The 23,507-nt window shown below is 38.5% G+C and overlaps 1 protein-coding gene across 4 annotated transcripts in view; it reads left to right on the plus strand.

Moving 5' to 3' along the window:
* RSU1 (Ras suppressor protein 1) overlaps positions 1 to 23,507 on the plus strand; it is a 113,215-nt gene that overhangs the window by 47,471 nt on the left and 42,237 nt on the right. For 2 of the 4 annotated variants that reach the window (XM_086614665.1, XM_086614666.1), the window contains exon 8: positions 280 to 412. In XM_086614665.1, the coding sequence (XP_086470791.1) occupies positions 280 to 412 (133 nt within the window). Of the gene's footprint in view, positions 1 to 279; positions 413 to 1,677; positions 1,791 to 7,265; positions 7,473 to 23,507 lie in introns of those variants that run through there. The other 2 variants (XM_086614667.1, XM_086614668.1) reach the window with 2 other exon arrangements.

Consider the following 23,507-nt stretch of genomic DNA (forward strand, 5'->3'; position numbering starts at 1 on the left):
GCTGTGGTGGAGAGGGCCCAACACCTAGGCACTATTAAGCCCTGCTTAAAAGGAATTTGGTGAACGAATATTATGTGCGGTGGGCCGAGTTCAGTCCTGCTGTGCAAAGTGTAGTAGCATGGAAATGAATAGGGTGGAACTGCATCCATCATGGTGGGAACTACTATGTTCAACTACTCTGAAACAAATAAAAAGTTTTATATTCACAGCAAAATATTTCTTTCAAATATTTTGTATTTCAAAATTTTCTCATATGCTGTTTTGTTTAATCCCTTTCAGGTAATTTGGATTTGACTGGTCAAAAGCAAGTCTTCAAAGCAGAGAACAATCCTTGGGTTACCCCTATTGCTGACCAGTTCCAGCTGGGAGTATCTCATGTTTTTGAATACATTCGTTCAGAAACATATAAATAGTAAGTATTAATATATTTTAACTGGACTGTGTTTGTCTTTTGACTTTTTTTCTGTAGTGTGTTTGGTAAAGTGTTACCTGCTACACCCTTCTTGCATAATCCATGCAGTAGCTTGGTATTCAGGTCAAATATGAAAACCTGTCAATGTATATTAAGGAATTTTGCTGATAAGAAGGTAAATAAATATGATTTAGATAAGTTAGGAAAGCACAAAGACTAATGTTGTCCTGCATTTGTTGTTCATTTCTAAGAGCTATTAAGTAACATGAGAAATGTAAAAGAGCAAGCATTACAAGCCTTTGAGAAGTACTAATTTTAAGGATGTATATTAAGGTTTTATAAATTAAAATAGATATTTGTTAATGTTTTTGGATGCAGGAGGTTATGTTTTGAAAGACATGTCCAGAATTCAAACTGAAGACTGTAATTCAAATACAAGTACTAGTACTTTCTTGAGGAGTAAAACTGGAAAAAAAATAAGCCTCATACTAGGACTTCTCCATTTTATTTCAAAATTCTATGTACAATGCTAAGCATTTGTTTAAGAAATAATGTCTCAATTCAACGATTTGAATTGAACGATTAAAAATATTTCTTTTCAGTAAAAATTTCCATGTTACCAGCATGCAGTAAAACTTTAGATGGGAAGTTATTTTTATGTGTCTGACAACAAGCTTGATGCCGTCTTTCTAGAAGCCGTAGGTAGTACAACACACAGTACAACCTCTAGATTGGAAAGTTAGTTTTTGCATTTCCCTTTTATTTAAAAAATATATTTTAATAATTTAGAAGCATTTCTGACAATTTTTTGTATGTAGTAGCTTTCTGAACTCAATCAGCAAAGGAAAGTATTCACGAGTGAAGGTTTTGGAATTCCAATTAAGTAACTGAGATGTAAATTTCTATATGAAACTAAATGGTCCAGCGATGGCTTTTGTAGGCTATTCTTCGTTTGCAGAATTTAAGCGAAAAGTATCACAGATGGGAGAGTGGTTACAAAATTGTATGTCTCAGAAGTGTCCTGGTATTTATGCTGTAATATGTGTTCTCAAGATAGATTTATTCATAGATTTAAGTAGGCTGCATGCAACGCCCTTCTCCCAGTAGTACTCTGTACTACAGACATAGTGTAGGGAAGCAGCTGTCTGTCTCCTTAGACCATCCCTTCCCCACAGTCCATTGCGTATCTGCATCTAGGTTTCTTGATAAGGCTTTGTAGTTTTTGTTGTCGTCGATTTTATATTTCTGTTTGCTGTGCAGTGTAGATTGGGGATTCTCATGCACTTCTCATGCAGACCGCTCTGGGCATCATCGAGACAGCAAAGTTTCAAGGACTGAAGTGCAGTTTTGAGTATTTGACCGATATTCAGTTTGGGGTGGGGAGCTGTTGTTATGTTGTTATAATAAAAAAAAAAAGAATTATTTTATAACTGTGGCTATATTAAACTGCTCTGGCAACTTTCCTTGTGCAGTCAAAATTGACATAAAAGGTTCTGTAATTAATCACTTGCCTCAGTTATTGCACTTTGTTCGAAATTAGCTGTATTATGTTTGCTATCTTGTTCTTTGCTGAGGTGTAACAGTGTTTCGTTGGCTAATGGGCTTATTTTGATTTTGTCCACAGTAAATATTTGAAGCCTGTGTAGTTAACAGTGTAAGCAAACTCAGACTCTAGTCATTAATACAGGGGGAAAAAACAAAATCGAAGAATCTTTCCATGGCTCATTCATGGCTTCTACTTTTATCTTAGAAGCTTATTCAGTTAAAATGTCATTATTTTCATAGATTAGTGATGAAAACCAAATGCATGCAGATGTTAATAATTAGATGTAATTTTTTAATTTTCAGCTTATAAATATTTTATATTTAAACCATAAATGAAAAATATCTGTATAATTTTGTTAGAATCCCAGTAGCAACTTCTTTTGATTCTTGATTGTACTTGTTTCACATGCTATAAAGAGAGCTTGTGGATCTTCCTGCTGAAAAAGATTGTCCTTTTTGTTTCCAGTTTCCTTCAAATATGTGATCTGAGAATTACTTGAATGTTACCTGCTGCAGACATTTTTCTGTTTGCGTTTGATTTTAGGTGTTAAAACTAATAAGCAATGGTATAATCTAGGTAGCAGGTCTAGTAGTGTTATTGTGCACAAAAGCAAATAATCTGTGAACACAGAAGAAATGAAAACTTTTTATGATGAAATTTTGATCTTTTCCTGCTAACAACTATACACCGTCTTCAACTTCCTTTTTCTTTCAGAGCCTATGTCCAGGTAGTGTGTCTTTTTTTTCTGTTAAGCAAATCACAAGGTTGAGATAGTGTAATAATTTCCTCTGTAGGTATCGAACTAAGCAAAATTGAGCTCTTGGGTGGTTATTTTGGATCATTCAGCCAAAAGAAAAATTTAAAAATTAACTTGTGACCTTTGATAGACCCAGACAGCTTAACTTCTACTTTGAGTCAAAGCAGTACAGTTAAATGGATGATGGATAAAATGGTGTTTAGATAACCTCACTTGCAACACTGAGAAGAGAGACCAGTTCACATATGTTAGCAGCTGACAATCAGATCAGTAACTTTACTTTCAGGTACTTCCATAAACCAGGAACTATGCATCTGTATGGTAGATAGATTTTGCGCTCCAGAGATAGTAATTGTCTCCCTATACCCATTGTTTTTGCTGGCTGATTGGAAATATTGATTTTACTTTGTTTACAAGTCTAACATTGTCTATACTAGCTAAGACAGAGAGGGTATGCTCATAACAATCACAAGTGCCGAGTTTCAGGGGCTCAGCAAGTTGCATTTCACTAAGTGGGTTTGTGCTAGTACAGTTTATTTCGTTTGCAGTGACTGGAACATCCTATTTACTTAGTTGCTTTTATCTCAGCCAGAAAGTGGTAACTCAGTCTTGGCAATGTCACGTTACTAAACCTTGAGGTTACTATGGATGGCTGTCATGAGCCATAACTGTACGCTGCAGTCAATACTGGAGTTTTCCTTTCAGATTCTGTGAGGTTGCACTTGTGAAGCAGCTACCAAATAGATGACAATCCTCCTCTTCCCTTTGTGAAATGTACTGGCTGTTTCAAGCATATTTAGTGAAAAATTACATCCCATTTTTAGCTTTGTCTTAGGATATTCATGCTCTAGTGATTAATTGGTAAGTAGAGATGACACTATGAGGGATGATTATGTCTAAAGATAAAATGTCATTTGTCTCACATACTTCTACATTTTCACATTCCTGTTTTACATGATACTGAAGCACCAAGTATAAACTGGAATTGCACTTCACTTCAGAAGCGTGTTAGCCAGTAGGACCCTCAGATCAGCTCTTCTTACTTTGTAGCTTGTTTCATTTCCTTTAATTTCCTTACCTTTCATGAGAAATGATACCAGGTGAGTTTTTTCAACCCTCATTTCTCAAGGAAGACTTGTGCTGACAAAAAGATGGGCCGTATATTGTGGCAGAAAATGTGTGTGGAGAGGCTCTTAATTCTGAACAGGAAATTCAGCAGCTCTTGGCGCTTTGCTAGCTTTTGTTGGCTAAAATACACCCACTGCGCATATCATCCCATGACAGCATCATTCGGAAATAGGTCAGTTTGCCAAGTATATAATGATTCTTAATCTGACTGTCGTACTAACTTTCTGAAAGTGAAGTTAGTAGGCTGAATTTTGGCTTTGATTGTGTTCATACTCAGAAGGTGCCATTAAGCTCCCTGTGTGGTGTCACGATAGTGTTGAAAAGCAGTTGAAGACCTTGCTTAAACAGTAAAGGGTAATGGCAACCTCATCTCCTCAAAGGGCTTAACTAAATGTTTTATTTTTTATTCATGCCTTTAGTCAACATTCAAAGTGACCTTTATGTTGTAAGCATATTCTCAAAGGATCTTCTCTGTCTAGGGCACTGACAAAGAGGTGATGGATTGTGTGATTTAGTGGTTACAATGTACTTAGACAAGTGCAGACAGACATAAATGTTTGAAAGAAAACAGTGAATTAAGCTCCTATGAAGAACAGAAATCCTGTGATGCTCGTCAGGATTGGTGTAAGATAATTAGTGATTTGATTAAGGTGAGGTAAAGCTGAGATGTGTAATTGGTACCAGTGGGTGGGTTTAGTTGCTGACATTTACAGCAAAGTTAATCCAGAAAGCTGCTTTTTGAGTACATTTCTGGCATTAATCATGTGCTCTTGATCAATCTTCATGTGAAACTTAGTCTTTGCCTGTTTGTTCTTGTAACAGAAAGGGTAGTGATTTTGCTTTTATCACAGCAGAGTCTATTGCAGTCATCATCACCTGGTAGTGTAATCTTGCCTAAAACAAAATAATTTGCTAGGTTCTGAGTGCTTAGGATAGCATTCAGACTTCTAGCATTTTTAAGCTGCTGTTGAACCCAGCAATCACCTTTTAACACTTTATTTAATGATGTCTCCCTGTTGGACCTCCTTATTCCAGTAAGGCAGAATTATGATAGAGCAGTCACCGTTTGTTAAGTTTCTAGAGAGCAGGTTTTCCCTACAAGGCAGTCAGTTTGGAGTCAAGAGCATCGACAAGATGTTTTGTGAAAGGAAATAAGTTGCACTTTTCACATTTCCATCAGGAAAGGTGATAGAGGAGCAAGGCATTTTAAAGACTGACACATTAACTCTTAGCAGAAGAAATGGTTTGGTAAATGCTATGCTGAGCATGTATTGCTTGGCAGCATTATAACATAGGTTTCCCTGGGCAGGCTACTTTGTGCTAAGCATTGTAATTGAAAACCTCGTTTTACCAGCAGTGACAGTCTGGAAAAATCCACTCTTGATCCAGTCCTCTATTTAGAGATAATCGCCCCTGCTTTTTTCTTGAGAATGAATTGTTGTACTGGACCCTCGCTGTTATGTAGCAGGTGCTTCCAGGGCAGCAGACACAGTTCATGAAGTAAGAGATTCTTCTTCTGGGTTATATTAATGAAGATTATTTCAGCATTTATTTTTAACAGCTAGAGGAGAGTGGCAAGACACTCAGAGTAACGCACTAGAATACAAATGGTATCCTGAAATAACTTCTGTTCTTATTCCACAGTTGTTAAGCTTATTTAGTTTTAGCTGTGTGATTGGTGCTGTCCAAGAGGTAAAGATGATGATCAGTAAAACCACCTATCATGGAGTGGAAAAGAGGTCAAACAAGTAAAAAATCCATGTGTTAGAGGTTGGGAAGCATGCTGACAAAGTGGGAATTGCCGGCAGATGATATGGAGGCATCAGCAGGTTGAACTGATAGGAGGAGAGATTGTCCTGGAATGGTGTTACTTGTGCAGCACAATCTTGGACCTGCAAGAATTTCATTTTTTAGCACAAAGAGCAGGAGTAGTTAAGTGGTGTTTGCTGGTGACACAAAGCTAGCAGCACAACTGGCAAATGAAGAGGAATACTTGGGTGTATTAAGTACAGGTGTTTTGTGAGCCACCAGTGTGATATGCTGGACTGAGAGGAAGAAGAAGAGAAGCATGATCTCCAGAGCTGGGTTAAGAGAATAGGAATTTTCCAGTACAGAAAAGGAAATATTATGCAGTTCTAGTCGTCATGTTCATGAAAGATGAACTGAGGAAGGAACAGGCAAAGTGAGGAAGGATAATAGGACGATAAAAGGAATGAAGAGCAAGAGGAGATTTAAAAGGTATTTTGTTTATTTAGCAAAGCAAAGTCTGATAACAGATCATTGATGTTATTGGCAGGGAAGCAGGGAGGAAGAGATTTCATTTAAGGCATTAAAAAAAGAAAGGGTGGACATAAGGACAAATATAAATAAGCTGGTCAGGTGTATAATGAAAGGAAGGTCTCTAATTATTCAGGGAGCAGGGTGATAACCTTCTGATAGGAATTGCCTTCTGACAGAAGAAATCAAGGCCAGAATCTTGTTTGTTTCAGTGAGCACTGATGAGTTTGACCAGGAGCAGATGACATGATTTCTTGTGGCAGAGGATGGCATGTCTGTGATGCAGGCAGATCTTTGTGCTCCTGTATTTGTTTTTGAGTGAAAAATCTGGATGAACCCCCGCTATGCGTTAAGATAGCTTAATGGCAATTGCACTGTGAAGTTAAGGGGAGCAAAGCTCTATTGTCTGCTAAATAAGGCAAAAGATTGTTTTGCATATTCCTGCATTTAGTAACTTGTTTAAATAAACATGTATGGCAGTTTTGTGTAGTAATTTAATATGACTAAATTTTTTTAGTATCCTAATAATGACGTGTTATTCTGTAAATCATAGATTCATTAGGAAAAATTCATTTGGGATTATAAAAATCTTCATAACATTTCTTTCTCCACTTACATTGACAAGATACATAGAAAGAATGTTTCTTGTATTATCCAGTCATTATCTCATCTTGTAACAATATCAAAAAGAACTGAATTGAGCACAAGTGTGATATCAGGAGTAGTTTCTAATGGTGAGAGTAGAACATGAGTATTCTGGAGACTTGGGGAAACAGAGCCCATAGAAAGGAACGCAAATGAACTGGTTTAAACATCTGATGTAGTTTTGATTCAAAGGAGTATGGTTAGATGCCTCAGCTGTTTGTTTGACTCACAGAGGTCAATGAAGATTTAAAGAACTTGGATAGCTTGATTCTACCCTGCCTTGCAGAGAAAAATGGGCCCTAATAAATGCTATTTTCCTTCTTTGTTTTTCTGTGTCACTAGTATTCTTTGGTAGTTGTGGAATAGAAGGCTTCGTGCATTAGTTTTCTCTTAGACTTAGCTCTGCAAAAACTTACGCTTCTAGAACAGGATTAGTCTTGTGCATGTGCTCATAGGATTAACCTTTAGTAAGTACCTCTTTTCCCTTCTTGTTTGCACAGTGTGGTTGTCCTGGGCCCTGTACAAGAAGTAAGATGGTGCTAACAGTCCATTGCTGGAGCTCACTTCTGTATTTCAGTGACTTTCTAGCCTGGCATCTTTACCATTTGGCCCCTGACATGGAGGTACCATCTGTGCCTGTGGTAGATGTGACCTCCTGTATTTTAGGGTGGTTTTAAAGACTGGGTAAATATAGTAGAAAAGAGATGACCTCACTGATCTACCTTAAGTAAGATTTTCTGAGATGCTGCATCTCATGTGAAGATGAACTCATGGCAAGTTAAACTTCCCTCAAAGAAAGACAGGAGGCAAGATCCATCACAACTAAGAAATAAACAAATATTAACAATCCTGGTTCACACATTGTGATCACGTCCCAATAAAAAATTAATTAACCAATAAAAAAAATCTTTTATCAGCCTGATGTGGGAAAACATAAAAATGTCATTCACATTTGGTTCTGTTGTATCAAAGGCATGGTACTGTATATTTTATATGAAAATACTGATTCGTATTCCAACCAAATGTTGTATTTATTGGCTGTATTTTAAAAATTGATAAATATATTAGTACATTACTTCCAGCAGAGACAATAGATGACTCAGAGTCCTGACATATTTAGACAACATTTACATGCAAATCTCTAACTCTTCCCTAAAGAAGAACAAACTGGAACCTATGTTGAAAGATAAACAAGAAAAACAGTATCTCAGTGTATTTGTGTTTATATATTGCTAAGATGGATATGTAATAAAAACAAAGCTATCACTGATGTATCTGACAGATATAGATACTGCACATATAAATACTGGTCTAACTGCTGATATTACCATTCCCTTTAATATGAGCTTCCATATAAAGTTTAGAATATTATGCAGTAATCCATTTACCATGTCAAAGGTGGTAATCCAGGGCTTAAGTCACTGGGGCAGATGTCTAGGGCTGTGTTACAAATGGAATTGGAATGAGGAAGTGAGGAAAATGCTGAAGCTGAGGACTTGATGAAACTGAAGTGGGGAAACAGTGGCAGGATGGTACAGGATTTGAGTAGGGAAACAAGACAAGTTTGCATCTAACTACAGGGCAAGGCAAGATCAGTAACTGAGTTAAAAATCAGTGGTAATTATGGTAACATCCGAAATGAGAAACAGATAGGGATGTGTCAAAGAAACTGGTAAGAAACAGAGTTGAGGACCTGACCTTAGACGGGTTGGGATCTAAGCAAGCAAGCAAAGTAAGATGTGCAGCTGCAGGCAAGTGGCAACCTGAGCAGGAAAAATGCTAAGTGAGATTGAATAAAGTATATGCAGTGGGAAAGGGCCAGTTCAAAGTGGGATCTGTCTTGTTAGGCTCTTAGTCACCAGAGAGACTAGTTACGGCTATCTGATTATGATAAATTCTAGAAATTAAATGGGCCCTTTTCTGAATTGTGATAGCCAGGAAATAATAATGATGAAGGAAAGAGAGTCATGTTCTGTTATGCTTCTGTTCTATGTTCAGTGCAATCAGGATGATCTTTTAGGGAAGATGAGTTATTTCTCGGTTCACTAAGTAGAAGCCTAACCAACATTTTGTTGTGAGTAGTGGTTTTAAACCTCCAGGCCTGTGGACATGCACCCAAAAGGTTTAGGAGACTTGACTGACAGTCTGGACTCACCAAAGTTCAGTTTTAATTAAATTGTGGTGTCAGGGAAGTGCCAAAAAGTGACTGAAATGTTAGTATCCTTTAAACATCAAGGAAGGCAAATAGACCGAGCTGGGTGATTGTGACCTAATTTGCTCTGATGTCGATTTGGGGTTAAATAGTGAAGAGACATAGGGTTCTACTAGTGAAAATTTAAAGAATATGACTGTAGTATGAATATAATTCGTACAATTAAGGCATGAATATGCTTGAAAACTATGTCCTAAAGACACTGTAATTTTGGTTGGTCAAGACAACTCTTTTAACTACGCAGAATTTTGTGAAGCATTTAGCTTGTACAGCTGCACAACACATGGTCATTAGAAAATGAGCACTGTGTAATTTCAATAAAACACCAAGAAGAATTAACAACTGTCTGATAGGTCTTGGGAGATAATTACCAACAAGGATGTTTCTGGTGAGCTCCACAGAGGTCTCAGCTGGAGCTGTTCGATGTTCTCCTTAAGTATTTCATAGGATCACACAATGGTTTGGATTGGAAGGGACCTTAAAGATCATTTAGTTCCAAACCCCCTGCCATAGGCAGGGACAATGTCCTCCAAGATGGTATACTATCTTCTGCATTGAAGAAAAAATTATTTCACTTATTCCTTCCTTGTGTGTTGGAGAAAGCCATTGAGACCAAAACATCCAAGCTTGCTGCTTTTGGTCGTAACAGAGAGAGCAGCTGAGAGCAACTTGATGAGAGATGTTTTGTCTTCTCCCACATAGACTTGTCCATGGCTCTGGTTCACTTGATTTGACCATCAGTGACGACCGGGAGCTGGAAGCATATATGCAGTCATTTCTGATGAAAAATGGTAGATGACCTGGAAATTGGTGAAAGACAACAGTGAAAATGTGGGCAGCCCTGGATCGCTTAATGAACTGTGCCTGTGCATACTGTATTTTAAAGCAGCTCAAAGAAGGATTGCATATCTGTGAATAGGGTATGCAGAATATACCGCTTGTTATGGTTATGGGAAGAGATAAAAAGGAGTGAATACTGTTTTCCAGAAAGCAGTTGGCTCTGAAAAATGTTTTAAGAGACATAACGTAACTGAAGCGCACAGTCAGCTCACAGTTCAATGCTATATCTGAAAGGCCTAAAAGAAGTCTTGGGTTGGTGAGTACAGGAGCAGGATCTTCTTCCAACATCAGCTGAGGCTGATACTGAATTCAGTTCTGATGTCAGTAGTTTTAAAGGGATGTGAAAAATGTGTTTAGATACAGACACCTCAAATTATTTGAGAGCAGAAGTCAGGCAGATTAAGAAAAGCAAGTAAGTTCCAACCTTGTAAAAGGATGCTTATTAGGGCAAGCTGCCAGGGAAAGTAGCAGATTCATTTTCTCTTATTGTCCTCTAATTGCTTCAGGATACTTTCTGGGAAAACGTGTTTTAGAGCAACATCTTGGTGTGAAAGTTAACCATATGAACCATGATGGCTTTTAATACATTATGCCTAGTGTACAAAAATGATGATATATTGCCTGATTTTAGACTTTACCAGAACTGCTGCAATTTTAAGACTGCACATTCAGTAGTGTGCTCCACTGCTCTAGCTGCTGTGGGCATGGTGGCTCCAGCTCATCTCCAGTGGATTCAGGGGGTTTTCTCAACATTTCTGGATAGTGCTGTTGCTAACCAAAGGCGGTGTGTCCAAAATGCATGCAATTGAGAAACTTGACTCATGTTCTCTGAAGGTAGCTCACCTAAACTGTTTTTTTTTTTTTGAGGGGGTGAGGATATTGTGAAGAACATAATTTGGACTTTACAGTAGGTAGCGAAAAGGATCAAGCATTTTAAAGAAAATCCTTGAGACTGCAGCAGGGTGAAGAATAAATAGGAAATGGCAGACAAAACAATAGTAATGGAGAACTAACGTGGAAAACCTGTTGGTAGCAATAAGGCTTTTCTGGTAAACTTGTGTAGCTAATAGTAAGTAGTGGTAAGCCTGTTAACCCTTTCTAATCTTCAAAATTGAGTCAATTTGCTTTCTTGTTTCCTTCTTCAGATTGGTTCTTTACAACCAAACAAGAAGAGTTACTGCACACATTTGCTGGTTTTATTTGAGAGATAAATTAAAAAGTGGCGCTTTTATAATCAAGCAGAACTGTCTGCAATTTCTATTCTCTACGCAGTCATATCTGTTTTACTACATGCTGGCTTTTATTGAACTGCAGTTTCTTGTTTGTCTCACATTATTTGAGGGTTTTGTGTGATCTTCACCATTTTTTTTTTTTTTACCCTTCTGGTGAGGTCTATCAGTTAAAGAAGTGTCCCTAATTTCATGACTGCCTTTGTCAACTGTTTATCCAGTGGAAGGCTGAGGTGGGAATGATACTGGTGTAATTTGCTGGAGCCGCTCCCAGTGCAAGCTCTGATAAACTGTTTTAAAAGCCATGATTTTATTTTAGCAGATATTACTGCCCTTGGTTTATATGCACTTTTTCAGCCCCTTATACCTAAGCCACAGTGTTGAAAATGGTTATGATCAGATTTCATTTTAAATTCTTCTTATTACAAGTAACTTTTTCTTAAAAAGTATAACCTGAAAATCAGGAGCTTCTACTGTGTATGACACAGGATTTCTCAGTCCTGCATTTCAATGATTTCTCTGTCCATGCAAGGAATGTCCTACTGTTAACGCTGGAGATAGTCAGATTTAAGTCCTATTTAGGCAAATCCTTTTGGCTACAGCTTTGCAACAGCTTTTTTTTCAATTCTGTACCCAACCACATTAATAATTTAACCCTAAAAATCTGATATACTGAAAATCAGTTAGTATCAAATATCCCAGGAAAAAATATCCTGTAGTTTTTCATCTTTATTACACTTAGCTGGGAAATTGGGGAAAGAAATTATAGTCTAAAGTGAAGTATGCAGGAGCATAAACAGTAAATAGAGTTACTTAGGATACTGACCATCTCAATTGCTCCAGCTTCACCAAAGCAATAATAATAAATGCAAGAATATTAGCCCTCTTCATAGTTTTGCCAGATATTTTAGGAAGCTGGCTCCAGTGCTAGATGTAAACAGCAGCGTTTATTTCACTGAATGGGGAACAGTGATTCCATGAATCCTTTTTGTTATCCATAAAGCCTGCTTATAAATTTATAATCAGATAGGTTTTCAATCCTACGGTCATATATCTTGCAACAAAATGCTGTCACATGGTGGTAAATATATGCAGAAGTAAATGGAGCAAATCCTAAACCCAGTGCTGTAAGTATGGTTCTCCTTGACAGGAAAAGGAGAAATTTGTTCCCTGTTCATATGTATACCCAGATTTCTACTGCTGGTCTGCTCTAGTGTCTAGTTTTGTGGGACTTTCTGCACATTGTTTTTTGGGAGTCATCCAAGGAAAGAGAGTGGGACCACAAAGTCCAGGACTCTTCAAAGACGTTAGTTCAGATGCGTTGCAAGAACCTGCTACATGCGAAGGCCTCAATAAGGAGATATCACAGTTTTGGAAGAATGGAAATTAGGCATGGATATGTGTGGGCCAGTTTTGACTCCTAAAATACAAGTGAATTTTACTTACAGAAGCTGCAACTCTGAGAAGACGGGTTTTGGTCACCTTTCAACTGGATCTAGGATCTAATTTCCAAGCTAAATTCTGAAAGTTCGTTTCAATTATTCCATTTGATATTCTGGCTCCTGTTCATTTCTTGGCTGTCCCAAATTTAGATTTACTCTAATGTTGACTTTAAAAAAAGGAAAGGTATGCAAGGACTGACAGTGATGATCCTGAATATAAATTATATCAAGCAAATTGATGCGAGATAAAATTACCAAATCAACCTTTTTTATTCTATATTTTATGGAATATCTAATGTATGTTTGGCAGTAATTTACTCTTGCACATGAATTTCTGACAGTTTCGATTCTTTGGGCTTATTAATCAATGTAGTCAGCACCAGAGCAATTTTTATGAGACTCACTAGTCATCAAAAATTTATTATCAGATAAATCAAAGAAACAACTAGCATCTTAATAGGGTGAACAAAGTGCCATGTAAAAGATCATTCAAGACTACATGTTTTTGACACTTGTGTATTGCATTTACTGCTAGGGTCAGAGGTTTTGTTTGCACTTTCATTAAAATAGTCATCGCAGTCACACAATTGCTTCCTTTTGTGCTAGACCTTTCTTACTTCAATTTTTTCTATCTATGTATGCATGTTTCCTGTTAGCACCATTCTGGTAAAGCATGCAACTTCTATGTAAAATGCAATATAGAACTTTAATTAAAATCTGAAACTTTTGTAGTTAGTTGTGGTAGATCACGTGTGCTTCACGAGTAGGGTGGGATAGAAGTACATTGCGAGTAGTACTGGCGTGCTCTGAGTATTCTTCAGTCTCCAGTCTGGTTGCATAAGGAGCTCTGATATTTGTTCCAGTTAAACCTCTAGTGTCTTATTTGATACAATAACCTTTCTGCTTTCTGAAAAGACTACATGTTTCTTGTTTGGTATTTTAAGAAGAATTTCCCGGCCGCACTTCTTGTGGCTATTGTTGTAACCAAGTAAAACCAGAGCTGAATACTTCCCAAAACTGCCTTTTTGTAAAGCAAAACACTCATCTTACCAAACAGTCTTGCATTTAACGTTTGAGTTGGCTGAGTCTCCTCCTCACTCTGTGCATGAGCAATGGGCTTGGCTGGCCTGTTTGACTGCAAGGGGACGTAGCCACAGGTGTGTGGTAAGAACATACTGGTGACAGCACTGAGAATGTGGCTGGTGGCTTCACCTTCCGCTAACTGCTGTTGGCTGCCTGGCGTGAGCGTGTCAGTGGGAAAATCCACGTGCAAGCTGGTAGCCTTGTCCTTGGAGGAGGGCAGGTGTTTGGGGAACGGTGAAAAAAAGTACCGTTGTTTTATGGAGCTCGGCTTCATATCAGTACTCAAAATTAGGCACATCAAGGAGTTTCAAGAAGGACGAAAGAGTCACCTGAGGTTGTCCCTATAGTCAAGGTGGCATCTTGGGGGCCAAGACAGTTCTCAAAAAAACTGAGGCACGCTCTGGAGGCGTGGAGTGGGAGGCTGGGCCCTTGGCCACCACTCCCCATGAGTGCTACGCAGCTGGAGTAATCAAGTGATGCCAGCCCCATGCGTCCACCCTGGCTGTGCATTCCCACTCATGCAACCAGGCCAGCAATGGCTCTTGTGTGACCATGTAGCAAGGCGGTTCAGGGAGATGGTACAGCTGGAAACTCATCACCTGTGTTGGCAGTTTTAGTCTGAATTACCTCCTTGTCTTCAGTGTCTGACTGCCAGCACTAACCAGGAGGGCAGATGCACAGCCACGGAGAGGCAGTCCCAGTAGGATAAGATTGTTGTGAAGGCTGGTTACATCAGCCCCTTGGCTGCGCGTCCAAAGGCACGAGGAAGAGAACTTGGGTCTTTACATGCATTTTTCACTGCATGCACCAAATGAAGCAAACCTCCTATGAAGTCAAAACAATTGCTGTTAAGAACTTACAGGTAAAAATTCTTCAACATTGGTGAGCTAATGGAAAGTTTGGATTTGTCTATGTGCTGAAAACGTGGGGAGGGAAAAGCCCTGACAGCCCGCATATTTCTGATGAATCTGGTGATGCTGCGAATACGTAAGTCTCATTAGTGGAGTTCTTGCAGCTAGCTTTCATATGTTTTGCCTAATAAAAAAAATAACTGAAGGGAGATTGAATTTATTCAGTGTTAATAACCAGAAAAATATGTTTCTGGGTGGCTGCCAAGCAATGTGGAACTGTGAACGATAGACAAAAGAAACCCTAGTGTTCTCTCTTCCACCCAATGCATGCTTTTACAGGAGAAATGCATTTAACTTCAGCATTGCCTTTTTCTGTGTTTGTAGTCCTAAGTACGACTGAAAATAGGGCTGTCTATGGGATGAATGGCTTACAGAAACACTGTTGTCTTGTAGCTCTTAAAGTTTATCTCCTGGATCTGATTCCAATTCAAGTGAGTTATGGCTGAAAATGGTTGCTGTGGGTTGCTCTCTTAGTGGTGTATGTAAGGTGTAAGACAACTAGGTACAGTTCTCTGATATCTCTTATTAATAAAGCTGTAAAGGTGTTGTGGTTTTAAAACTAATGATAACATCCATTAATCAATACTAAAATCTGACTGCAGCTGCACATTTTCTTTAACTCTCTTTACCAGCCTACTTAACAGTTTCATCTCTGTGACTCTTACTTCAAGAGTAGGTTTTTGTCTTTTTATTTTTGAGACAAATCTATAACAAGACTTGAAAGTTCCAAGCTGGTGTATTTGTCATTAACATGGCAAAATAATCATCTCTGTGTACCTTTTATATGGCTGTTGCTCAGTAGCATTTGCATTCAGAATAGAAAGGACTAATCCTCTCTGGTGTAGATTTTAAGGCAGACTGGAGTTTGGACTGGTTCAGGTTTAGGGCAGCTTTGTGGTGGAATATATAAAACTACAGTTAATAGAATTATTAAATACTGTGGCTTAAAGGCTGTGATTTGGACAGTGGCTCAGGAGGCTTACTTGAAATACATATGTATTCTAGAGTACTCCCAGAATAAGTTTGGGAGCATCCATTGGATGAATAGTGAAGTGAGAGTTTGAGATCCAAGTCTTTTTATAAATTGATATCAGGAAGTGGTATCAGGAAGCTGACAAGGTCTAAGTTAGAATCCTAGTCCTGTGTTTGTCATAGATTTCATGTATAGCTTTAGTGCCTTCTATACAGTGACTTCTTCTCAAGCATCTCAACACGAGGTAACTTTAGCTTAGGGCCCATGAGCTCCTAAAGGTCATACCAGGCTGCTGAATGCATATACAGTAAACAAAAACTGAAAACCGTGTCTCCATTTAATCATGGAGAACATGCAGTTTAGATATCTGATAAGAAATCAGCCAGTCAATAGCAAACCGACATGAGAGCACATGGTTTCTGTTTGCTCCATTCACTGGGAACTCCGTTCACTTCATTCCTAGTGTAAAACCTGCCTGGCCACTGGTGAGGCTGCACCTCGAATACTGTGTTCAGTTTTGAGCCCCTTGCTACAAGAAGGACATTGAGGTGCTGGAGCCGTCCAGAGAAGGGCAACAAAGCTGGTGAAGGGTCTGGAGCATGAATCTTACAAGGAGCGGCTGAGGGAACTGGGGTTGTTAAGACTGGAGAAAAGGAGGCTCAGGGGAGATCTTATCACTCTCTACAACTACCACTGATGGTAAGGGTCAAGAGCTGCTCTAATCAGTACCACGGAGAACTTGAGGGACAGCTGATGTTTTCTTTTTTATGAGGTTGTCTCTTGCACCATTTATTTTTGTTAGAAGCTAGTGAGGATGAATTCTGTTCACTGTATTTGGATACTTACTGTTCCTGATCTGATGCATCTGAGGTGGTCTTCAGTGTGATAACTTTTGATATAACTGAGAGAGACGGTTCAAAATCAATTTTACACACATATACATCAAATCATGCTATATTGTCTATAGATTTCACCACCAAGCCATTTTGCATTTTTTTAATTAGTAGTATTGACCCCTTTTCCTTTGTTTCTGATTGGCTTTAATTTTCAATTTTACTCTGGAAATTGAAACAAAATAGTTTCTTTCTCGAGTGAAATTGTTGAAAATTCAGTCCGGCGTTTCACAATGTAGATTTTGATTAATTTGTTTACTCTTTGCTTCAGTTTTGAAACTGTTCCGCAGACACATGCCGAAATGAGATTTTAATCTCTTCTGGAAAAGTTGGTTTGTCTTGCTTTCCTCTTGGGTACAGTCCTGTTCATACGATAACATAGTACCAGCTAGATTGCCGTAGAGATTCAGCAGTGCCTGTGATCAAAATCTGGCTGATAGTCGTGTATCAGTTCCAAGTGATTCACTGCACAGATTCATAGCTTTGGAGGTGGCAAGTACATGTTTGAGAATTGCAATAATCTGCACATCCCATATTGTTTTATGGAGGAGAGTTTGCAGGTAAAGGTTCTTATGGACCAACTTGAAAACCACAGATGCATTTTATTGGACTAGTGAGAGTAACCTGAGCACTCACGAATGTTTGACACTTCAGTTTGCGAAGATAAACATCTTCCTTTTACATACTAGTGGTGTGTTGGATTCCCATTGGATTATGGCAGTACTGATGCTTACTCCTTTTTCTGAAGATTTAATTTTACAAGTATTGCATTGCTTGGTTATTATTTTTTTCAGTAATATTTACCTACGGACATGTAAATGCCTGGTATTCTGTGGCTTATGGTGTTATGAATGGTAATTAAAACTTTATATTCCATCTGCTTGGCAGCTCATGTATCCACTAGTCTAGATAATTATTCATAAACTTTGTTTCATTGCTTAATTATATTTTTTGTTTAGTTTTTATCCTCTGAAACTTGGTTTACCAAAGCCAGGTTTACCTATGTTCACGAAGCCATGTGAGTTGCTTTCATTGCTTCCTCGCTGGAAAAAGTATTAACATTTACGTGTAAGCAAATGAGACCCTCATAACAAGGGTGAAGGTTGGTTCTGTTTCCCTGTGAAAGACTGATTTGTAATATTAGGTAATACTAGGACGTATTTCACACAAAATCTTTCTTTCTACAAACAAGTTTCACAGACAGGGGAGTTGGGAATTGGAAGGGCGACTTTCACTCAGGTGTTTCTACGTTGGCATGGGAATACACGCCTGAGCGCTAATGAGTATACATGTTGCAGAGGTGAGGAGTCTGGACTAAGATAAACTAAAACACCCTCCGTGTTTTTGCTAGAAGGAGAGAGGTGGACTTCTGATAAGTTGCGAGTTTATATGTTGGTGGTGTATATGTCTCTGCACACACATCTATCCATAAATATTCTCCCACATTCCTGTATATATTTAGTTTAGTGCTGAAATTATGTATTGTTCAGTAGATGCATCCATTAACTCAGTTCTGTGTTATACTTTTCTAGGAAGAAGGATAGATTTAGAAAACAGTAGGCATTGCAGTGTAGAATTCTGTTGGCACGATATAAAAACACAAATGGTGTTAAAAATAAATTTGTAAAAATAATATTCATAGCTAAAATACAGAGATGACCAGAATGAATCATGGGAGGAACTGATGCAAAATGCAGATACTGCAGAATCCAAATTATTAAATTCATGGGGATCATAATTAATTATTTAATTCTAGATATACACATACTATAGCCTAAAATGTATTGCAGGTTTACAACTGACTAGCTGTTTTATGTGGCAGAATGTAGTCTTTGCATATTTATTGAAATTATTCATAACTGGTTGCTGCCTAGATGAACTGCTCTATTCTTATGTCTTGCTTCAATACATTATGTGAGCCATTTTATCATGACATTATAATGGAAATTTGTCTAAATTTTAGAATGATCCATGGAGCATTTTCCAAAACCCCTATCAGCATCTCTTAAAAACATGTATTTGCAGTTTGCATTTAAGAATACTTTCAAAGGATTTAGTAACAATACGTATTTTCTACATATAATTATTTGCTGCTTTAAAAAAAAAAGTTTTATTTAGATGAAAAAGGCATGCGCAGTGAAAAAATTTAGAAATTTAGAATATGCATTTAATTAAAGTTTACGTGCTTATCCATTCTCCAGCTTACAACTATAAATTGCCTCTTTTAAAGATGTCATAGGATGGTGAAACATATTCGAAATGCAGTTTTATAACCTTTCCCACAGATGTCCCAGCAAAGTTATAAAAATTACATACCTACTGAGGGTGAGGTGCCTCACAGCACCCCTGTGATTTGTCCCTCCCGTGATTTGTCAGGGCAACAGGACTCTCTTGCTGAGAAAAAAAAAAAAAAGCCACAACAGGATGGGAAGGCTTTCCACCAACTTGATATGCCATTACAGTGACTATAAGATAGTCACAGTTACCTTATCTGGTGGCTGTTCTACAAACTATTGGCTAATTCATGTGCACAGGTAAGATATCTTTCTTTCCAATAGAATTCAAACAAAAAAGTCTGCCTGTACCAATGCTCAGAAAGAGCCCAGGGTGGTACATCTTGTGTATCTTTTGTCAACCATGTATTTTCTTTTTTTCAAGTAATTTGCAACAGGACAAGAAGAAAAAGCTTAGTTTTCAAAAAGAAAAAATAAACTTCAAGCCTTTCCATATTAGGAGTTTGGAACAGTTATGAGTTGGTTGGGGCTTGTTGTGTAAAGCAAGAGGAGTCTGATACTTTAGCTGGAATGTTTTGCTTTATGGTGAACACCTTAGAAATGGATTACTTTGTTGCCATTTGCATGGTAATGCAACATTATTTCCAGTAGTGGTCAAAAGCAATTAGAGGCTGATGAAATTCTGCACAAACCAGAAGATGGACACTTTCCATTTGATTAAATATGTCTGGGTGAAGAATAAAGGAATAGTCCCTTTTTATACATTATTATTTAATGTCTTTCTGAAATACACCCAGATTCCTGTTTTATAATTAAACAGAAAACAGTTTAAGAGAAAAAACATGTTAATTCAGAAACTAACAACGACAAATCTTCATGACAGATTGCTTTATGACCGCTGCTGCCGTGACCATGGTTTGCCTATAGAATACCTGCAGTATGGCAATTGCTTTACATTCAAACAAAAGACGTGGTCCCAGCTGTGCGCTCCCTGCTCCCAAAAGGATGCTGTGTGTCTCTGTTTATCAAAGGATTTTGTAAAGCACCAAAATTATTTGGACTCCAAGTGGTGTAGGAAATCCTGCTGCAAGATTAAGGTCTTCCAGATAGGCATAATGCTGCAAATAAAATGGGAAAAAATGAGAAATAGGGAAAGCTAGAAGAAAGAAAATACAACTGCATGTGTTCTACCTTACCTCTCTGGGGAGGTTTCTACCTGGATTTGCTGTCCAAGTGTAAGTATTCATAAGGAGAAATCTGAGGAATATTTTTTTGTTGGTTTTTTTTTTTAGCCACCTTATTTCCACTCTGTGTCTGAGCTCACCCTTACATAAATTAGGTAAAATATCTTTCTGTAGTGATATTTCATGTAATTCCTGTGCTCAAATGTTTGAGACTCCTGTACCAGGTTTTGGAGGCTGCCTTCTCTGTATTAGCTTTTCAGCAGAATAATGTGTGAAAAGTCTTTTTCCTCTGCAGAAAGTATGATACTTTGGTTCAAGCCAGTAGGATCACAGTGAAAATGTGTGCTATTTAACTTCATTATGTCTTGGACAGAACAAAAACTCCTCTCGTAAATTACCCCCATGCCTCTTCCCAACCTAAGGGTCTTGTCTCATAATGGTCTGTACATCCAGGTGTGCTTCTCTGAAGTGATGTGATAACAGAAATCAATTCCCAGGTGGTGATAACTAGAAGTTTTTGCTATAGCAAGTGGACAAGACAAATACCTGAAGTGGCTGGATTCCAAAACCTTACAGCCCGGTAGCAGCAAATGTCAAACCACGTGCTGATTCGAGAGGGGTGACCCAGCCAGGCAACTGAGCAGTACATGGTGACATGCCTCTAAACCCTCTGTGAAAATGTATTTGCGCTACAGTTAGCAAAGGGATTTTCTCTGTGTGCAGTCCAATGTTTTACACCTCCAGTTGGGCACAGTTTTAGAAGGACACAGTTGTCCAAACAGCCTCACTCATCTGTTCTGACAGCACAGGCCGTGTAGATAAAAGTTATTTGATGGACTTTTGGGGAGTTTTGTAATTGGAAGAAGTTTCTGTCTGGGTATGCAGCACAGAAGGAGGCAGACTGGTTGGAAGCTCCTGAGAGACCAGGACAGGTTTGCGCTTACAGGCTAATAGCGAGCCAGTGGTATTAATGTCTCTGCTAAGTCTCTGCAAGCGGTGACGCTTCCTACTAGCTGTGGGTTTCAGGGCGGTGACAGGCTCAAGGTTTACTGTCAGCACAATTGTTTTGGGGGTGAAAGATGAACCATTTGGAAAGCTTAACCTTTTGTTTCCCCTTCAGAGAGCAGACAGCCCTTTTCCCTCTCAGAACAACATGACATCCATTGTACCAGGGAAAGCTGAAAGTTTTTCAGGCTTTTTTTAAACCAACATAATAGACAATTTGTGCCAATAACTACGCTTGGTCAGTCCTTCTGTTACAGCAGCCAATGAGATACTGTCATCAATTTTATTATACCCTTTGCTTTCCTGTGAACCTCCGCCATTGAGGGAAGATGCTTAATGCTGTTGCCATTACAGTCTCAGAAACTTTTTGAGTCAGAAAAGACTAATGCTAGCTCAAACTTTGGGCCTTGTTCCTGAAGTCTAATTTAATGTAATGGTTATTTATGGCATTAGAGTGGTAAACAGCTTCTTGTGCCTGCTGGGGCTTTTGTTGCTCTTGGTTTGTTGGATGTTGGGTTTTTTTTCGCCTGTTGATGCCAATGAAAGTGACCTGGCATTTTTCCTTTAATTAAAATGGGCCTTTGTGAATTAGTGTGTGAAAATCATGGGATACGGCACTAATTGGAGTTCAGGCAACTGCTTCTCTAACCTCTCACCGTGAAACTACTGAATGAAATGTTTCAGTTTTCATTTAGTAGCTTAAGAGTTTTTCATAGCTAGATATAAAATAATGATTCTTGACCTTTCAGGACAAATATATTGGAGTTCTTTTCTGAATAAAGCCTTCACAGCATAATTCATTTGTGGCTAGCCTTACCTGTGGTTTGACTGCTTCAGCACCTGGGTTCTACAATGGACATCCCAAGGACATAAGAAAAGACTTTCTGTGTTAGACCCGTGACCTGTGGAGCCCAGCAGCTTCCTTCGGAGAGGCACAGTAGGAGATACTGTTCAGGGAGAACACACAAGACTAGGAGCTACCTGCATTCCCTTCCCCTTGTTCTCTCTCAGCGTCGTCGTATTAGGAGTGATGAAGAGTACATCCCTGACTGTTCCTTTTAGCGTGTATTTACAGATTTGTTGTCAGCAAATTTGTCTCATTCTTTTTTGACGCTCCTCAGACTGTCTGTCAGCACAGTCTCCTGTACCAGCAAGTTCTGGAAGTTCACTGACTGCTTGGTCTGTTTTCTGTTTGAACTGATCTTCTTGATTCATTGAGGGCCAAATGTGGGAATGGGATTTATTATACTTGAGATGAATTTGTTCTGCTAATACACAGGTAGAGACAGTGGCAGAGAACCTCCATTGTGGCTGGACTAGCCATAGGTTTTCAGATGAGGCACCATCATGCAGAAATGAACAGCAATGGGAGCTGAGAGCCACTGTTTGATACTGAAGTGAGCCACTGTGTACCAAGTAATGCGCTACATCGTACTCCTGTAAGTGCTAGACAGCAGCCTCAGGAGAATTGGTCTGGTGAGGTGGTTTGTGAGTTGGAGGGGGGGTGGATACAGGAAAGGGAATGATTAATTATTGAGAATGAGTTTAGAATCTTGTAGCATGACGGCAGGTGCACAGTATACAGAAGGGAACAGTGAGGGTGATGTGACACTGTTAGGCTGTACTGAGGACAAACAAGGGCTAATAATGTCACTGCAGTATTACAGTCAGGCAAGTTGGTATGCCAGTAGTGCACTAAAGAAAGAATTTGTTCAACATGTTGAATACTTGCTTCACTGAAACAATCCATACCAAGAGTAAAGTCAGTGATAACATTTACAGTTTTCTTATGTCTTTAGGCTATGATTATGTATATACTATAGGTGCAGGAGTCAGATGTTTGTCAAGGATGTATAGAGATAGCAGAGGATTTTGACAGTTTTAATGGGTTTTAAGTGTAAAATTCTAGGTGTCCTAATTGAACTAAGAAAAGCGCTGAAGATTGCCATTTTGGAGGAAAGCGCTCCCACACAGATTTTGAACACCAATTATCGATCTACGCTGCAGTAGACTAGATCAAAATCAATATTTCTGCCTGGAATTCACACAGCCTCTTTGAGAGACGAGATTAATATGGTTACTGTTCGACTCTATGTTCTTAATCAGCTAAGTATGTGCACTTGTCATTCATATTTTGTTTTTAGCTTGTTATTCTGACAGAAGAGTCTCTGAGGAATGAAAGGAGAGCCAGTTTGAAGAGTAAAGCGATGTAACATTTACATATTTTCACACTGTTAGGGAAGCCGGCTGTTAGACTTTGAACATTATTTATTCATTTGATGCTGCTATGTGTTACAGACCTCTGAAATATGTTACTGACAGTAACTAAACCATCCGTCTTGCTTTAGGATTTCCACTGATTGCTGATTTTGTTGACTAAGTGGTGCAAGAAGTTCAAAATGTGTTACAGCTAAAAAGACAGGATTCTATTAGGGGTTTTTTCCTAATACCCTGCTCCCCGACTGAGAGTTTTTTAATGTTGGCACACACAGAGAAAAAAAATCATGTCGTAGGCCTTGCAAGTCATGCAGATCACTTCAGTTTGTGCTGGTGTGTTCTAAAAATCATGCAAATGAGCTTTCTATCATGGTTGTTTGCCCAGTGGGTGGAGATACAACCATCATATTGAAAGGGCTTGAGCCAACTAACTCTAAAAGCAATTACTGGCAACATTGATTTTTCCATTAATTGGCTGAAATCTTTGGAACGTGAAATCTCTAAGGACAGCATCTGAAA

The sequence above is a fragment of the Tauraco erythrolophus genome, chromosome 7 (assembly GCF_009769465.1).
Source record: "Tauraco erythrolophus isolate bTauEry1 chromosome 7, bTauEry1.pri, whole genome shotgun sequence".
NCBI classification, from domain to species: Eukaryota; Metazoa; Chordata; class Aves; order Musophagiformes; family Musophagidae; genus Tauraco; species Tauraco erythrolophus.